This window comes from Cnephaeus nilssonii (assembly GCF_951640355.1).
Source record: "Cnephaeus nilssonii genome assembly, contig: SCAFFOLD_222, whole genome shotgun sequence".
NCBI lineage: Eukaryota > Metazoa > Chordata > Mammalia > Chiroptera > Vespertilionidae > Cnephaeus > Cnephaeus nilssonii.
The window spans coordinates 1-5,129 of NW_027645437.1; the positions used below are offsets into that span (position 1 = coordinate 1).

A 5,129-nucleotide genomic window follows, 5' to 3' on the forward strand; every position below is an offset into this window, starting at 1 on the left:
GAGGCTTGGGCCGGGATGGCTCCTGGGGCCGTCGCCGCTGCTCTCGCACGGGCTCCTCGGACCCGGGACCCGTGAAGTTGGGGGCACTCTCGGGACCCCGTTGGGTCGACGCCGCGACCTTGTGCTCGGTCCCGGGGCATGTGGGTTTCCCACTGTCTCCTTCCAGTTCACTGGTCTGGACGTAAAAGAGCACATAGGCGCGTTGGCTCAGGGCCTCAGAAGCGTCGCAGGCGGTCACCTGGGCGTCGTCCATCTTAAACCACCGGCCGCCCGCGGTTCGGACGTAGCAGAAGTAGTGGCCGCTGTGGCAGGTGCGGCCCGAGTGGACCAGCACGGCGTAGAGCCGGTACAGCAGCGGGCCCGCGTGGCGCCCCTGGGACAGGTAGGGCCGCAGGTCCAGGTGCTCCGGGTAGCGCACGTCCCGCTCCACCTTGCTGTCCGCGAGCGCCGAGAACCGCTTCAGCACGAGCGTGAGCACCCTGGAGGCCGCGTGCAGGCGCAGCGTCTTGGTGGCCGGCACCTTCCGGCGGCACTTGCCGCACTGGTAGCCGTCGGCCCCGCCCAGCCGCTCGGGCCTCACCAGCAGCTCCAGGGCCTGGGTCACGCTCTGCAACCCCTGGATGTCCAGGCCGATGTCCAGGTAAGGGTCCAGGGTGTCGGACACGCCCTGGCAGCGGAGGCACTGGATCCGAGATCTCCAGTGGCCTCCAAAGACCCGACGGATCAGGGTGGCGTCCTCCTGGGAGGGCCGGCCCGGCGGCGACGGCGGCCGCTCCTCAGGCACACAGGCCCGCTGCAGGGCGTCCAGCGTGAACAGGAGGAACTCGTGGGCGTCCTCCTGCCGGTACGCGTGGAAGCCCGCGAGCAGCTCCCCCTCGGGCACGATGACGTCCCCGGGGCGCAGGAGGGCCCGGGTCACGTGAGCCTGCAGGGCGCACAGGGCGCAGGACGCCCGCCGCCCGCAGGCCCCCGAGTGCCGCCCGGACAGCAGGTAGCGGGCCAGGGGCGGGGTGTAGCTGAGGCACTGCAGGGCCGCGTTCGCGTAGCAGGTGTTGCCCAGGTTCTGAAGCCCGGCCCCCACCGCGTGGGGTCTCCCCGGGCTCCAGCTCCCACTCGGAGGAGGGGTGTCGGCGGGAGCCAGTGGGCCCCGCGGGGCGCACCCGCTCTCCCGGGGCAGTGGTGGTTCCTGAGGCCCGCGGGGGCCACAGTGGACTTCCGCGGCCCCATCACCGAATCCAGCGGATTCGACCTTCGGGGGGTGCCTGAGCTGAAGCTCCTCTTCCCGGTGCGCAGAAGCGGCCTCCATGTCCGCGGACAGGGCCTTCGCGAGATCTCTCCCCTGAAAGCTCCCTTGGAGAACGAAGCGTCCGGGGCAGAGGAGGTCTGAGAATGAAGGCCCTGGCCGCCCCACCCGCCCTTTTATAGGCCCAGAGCGTGCTGGGAGGAGCCACGAGCTCCACCAATCAGTGGCCCCCAGGCTTGATGGAATCAACTTTAGGGTGTGGGCCCTCCTGCCCCAGGCGGACCCAGGCACACCTTTCAGGTGGGATTAACGCAAGGGTCTCGAGAAAAGGTGCTCCTGAACAGAGGCTGGTCTCCGCGCCCCACGCCTGGTGTTCCTCGAAGAAAGGGGAGGGAGACGGGAGACGCAGACACACCGAAGCTGGCCTTGGAGGTCGTGGGAGGCGGACGCTGGAGTTGAAGGCACTGGGCCAGCGACACCAGAGGCCACCAGCGGCCCCGCCCAGCGACCCGCTGGCACCTTGATTTTTGACTTCTGCCATCTGGACTCTCGGGGAATGCCTTTCTCTTCTGGTACGCCACCTCGTTGGTGGTAGCGGGACATGGCGAATCTAGGAAAGGCATAGGATGCCGTCCTTAAGACGGGCTGCACGACGTCTGTCTCTCAAAACCATTTAATCGAATGAGGTCAGTTTTCCTGTACATGTGATCACAATCTCGCGTGAGCGCCAAATATCATACGCAGGCCCAAGCCACGAGGAAAACAGCCACGGTGAATCTCCCAGACGTGGATCACTCGGCAGAAATCTTGGTAGCCGTCCTTGTGCTGCCACGTGTTCGCGTGTTCGTCAGCGGTCTCCCAGGCACACTCGCTGATTGAGTGCTCTGAACGCATCCATGAGCACGCCCCTCCCCCCACCTACCACCAGTCGCCTCGCGCCAAACACCCCCCCGCCCCCCCCCCCCCCGTCCCCGCAAGTCCCTGCATTCTCATAGACAGCGCTCCTTGCAGGACGTTCGCTCGTCCCCCTCCAGCCCCCCCACCCCACCCCCGCCACCCCCTCGGGTCTCCCCAGACCTGGAGAGGTCCAGGCACCTGGCTCTGCCTCCCCCAGAGGAGGCTGCGGGGCGGACACACACACACACACACACACACATTAGCGCTCATCGACCAGCAGAGGGCGCCACGGGCCTGCCGAAGCGTTTCCCGGGCTTAGAGAGGACTTGGGAGATTCCGCAGGTGCCCGAGGACCCCCGCAGGACACCTTCTCCACGTCTTGCAGGGCGGCACCACCGTTTGCTGGGTCGGAGAGGCGACCACACATGTTTAGACAGGATCGGGTGGGCCCAGGACAACCCTCTTTGGCAATGGCGGACGGACCCGGGGGCTGGGGGCTGCGGTGCAAAACCTGGAGGACTCTGGGGCAGCTGGTCACACATTTCCCGGCCTCTCCAGGGTGGCAAGAGCAGTGACAGCCCACCAGGGAGGGGTTGGAAATGTTTTGGGGGCTCTCGTGCGCCACACAAGCCTCCCGGCTGTGCTGGGCTGCCGATCCTGGGATCCTGGGAGGGCGCCGGGACGTTTGCCTGCAGTCGTGGCCACCCTGCGGGTATGATCCACCCGGGTTCACATCAGCACAGCTGGGCATGCGCCTTGGGAGGGGGACATCGAGCCATTCCAGTGATTAGTCACAGGAGTGGAGACCCAGCTCCTCCACGGGGCAGAACTGGGGCCTGGGAGTGCAGGCAGATCTGGGAAGCGGACGCCAAGGGCTGATGGGCTGATGGGCTAATGGGCTTCAGGACGCGGGGCACGTGAACAGAGAGACTAAAATCAATGCGCACAACCACGCCCCTTCCTCCTCCTCCCACCTTCCTCCTGTCGCCCCCTTTCTCTAGCCCCTCACCCCCCTACATGGGTTCAGGAGTATCCAACTTTGCCAAAATTGCGATTTTGTGCCGCCCATCACTGACCCTTGACCTGGCACCCTGGAAAGTAGCACACACACACACACACACACACACACACACACACACTTCCACACACCCTCCCAATCCCCCCCGCACCACGCCCACCACGCCCGCCCCCCCCCCCCCAACCCCAACCCCTCAGCGCTCAGCTCAAGGCTCTCCCACAGGCTCCTGGGCCACTCATGCTGCTGGCATCACTGGCACGCGGGCACGGACCTGTGCCCCTGCTTCTTCTTCTTCTTCTTCTTCTTCTTCTTCCTGTACGCCTTTGCTCCCCCTCTGGGACCAGGGCCTTGGCCAGTGCCCTTGAGCCCCCCGGGGAGGACGTCCCCGGGTGGATGGTTGAGCAGGCGGTCGGCCGTGCCCCCTCGGTCCCGGGACTGGTGAATGAGGACGGCTTCGGCGGGCACCGCACACGCGACCTCCCTGAGGTTGGACTGAGGCTTGGGCCGGGATGGCTCCTGGGGCCGTCGCCGCTGCTCTCGCGCGGGCTCCTCGAACCCGGGACCCGTGAAGTTGGGGGCACTCTCGGGGCCCCGTTGGGTCGACGCCGCGACCTTGTGCTTGGTCCTTGTGCCAACATGTACACTTGTCTCTCCACTGTTGTACAGTTGAATGCTACGTTGCAGTGAATTCTATTGGTTTCAAAGACTGGTTTAATGTGCACTTGCTCTATTTCAAGGATTTCTGCAGTGTACAACATCCTTTCTAGACTATAGACCTACATTTTGGATGTCTTTTCAACTTGTTCTCTCACAATTCTTTTATATTCATTGTTATTTGCTCTGAATTACTACTGGTTTTTTGCAGTGTCCTATAATTGGCCTTCTACTCTACTTATGAGACTTCACCACATGTACAAACAACTGTATACACTCTTCTTTGAACTTGAGAAGCTATATACACTTGTCTCTAAACTGTTTTACAGTTTAATGCTACTTTGAGTGGATTCTAGTTGTTTCCAAAGCTGCTTAAATGTGCTCTTTGTTCTATTCTAGAATATCCCGCATTGTATGAAACACTTTCATTACTGTATGCTAACATGGTGATCTCTTTTCCCCTTGCTCTGTCACTATTCTGTTCAATTTATTGCTATTTTGCTCTTAGTTCCTAGTCTTTCTTAAAATGTCTTACAATTGGCTTTCTGCTGTAATTAGAGGACTTACCTGCATTGTACAAACACCTTTCTATACTCTTCTGTGAAGTTGAGAAGCAATATACACTTGTTTCCCAGGTATGATTTACAGTTTAATGCTACTTTTCAGTGAATTATAGTGGTTTCTAAAGCTGCTTAATTTTGCTAACTGCTCTATTTCAAGGATATCCCACATGTACGAAACACTTTCATTACTAAACCCAGAAATTGTGATGTATTTTCCCTTTATAATCTAACTATTTTGTTCAATTTACTGCTATTTTACAGTTAGTTCTTAGTCTTTCTTACAATGTCTTATAATTGGCTTTCTGCTGTACTTACCGGACTTTCCTGCATTGTAGAAACAGCTTTCTACACTCTTCTCTGAAGTTGAGAAGCATTATACACTTGTCCCTTAACTATGTTTTACAGATTAATGCTACTTTTCTTTGAATTCTAGTGGTTACAAAGACTGGTTTAATGTGCACTTGCTCTATTTCAAGGATTTCTGCAGTGTACAACATACTTTCGAGACTTTAGACTTACATTTTGATGTCTTTTCCTCTTTTTCTCTCACAATTCTGTTATATTCATTATTATATGCTCTGAATTACTACTGGTTTCTTGTAGTGTCCTACAACTGGCCTTTTTATCTACTTATGGGACTTCCCCACATGTACAAACAGCTTTGTACACTCCTCTGTGAACTGTCGAAGCTATACACACTTGTCTCTCAACTGTTGTACAGTTTAATGCTACCTATCAGTGAATTCTAGTGGTT

The 5,129-nt window shown here is 58.3% G+C and overlaps 1 protein-coding gene across 1 annotated transcript; it reads right to left on the reverse strand.

Moving 5' to 3' along the window:
• Nucleotides 1-49: 49 nt before the first annotated feature.
• On the reverse strand, nucleotides 50-1,306 carry LOC307096632 (ubiquitin carboxyl-terminal hydrolase 17-like protein 6; the record flags this gene model as incomplete). The annotated part of the gene is made up of 1 exon (XM_079800939.1): nucleotides 50-1,306. A coding segment is annotated over one exon (1,257 nt), but the record flags the coding sequence as incomplete, so codon positions are not given.
• Nucleotides 1,307-5,129: the final 3,823 nt, after the last annotated feature.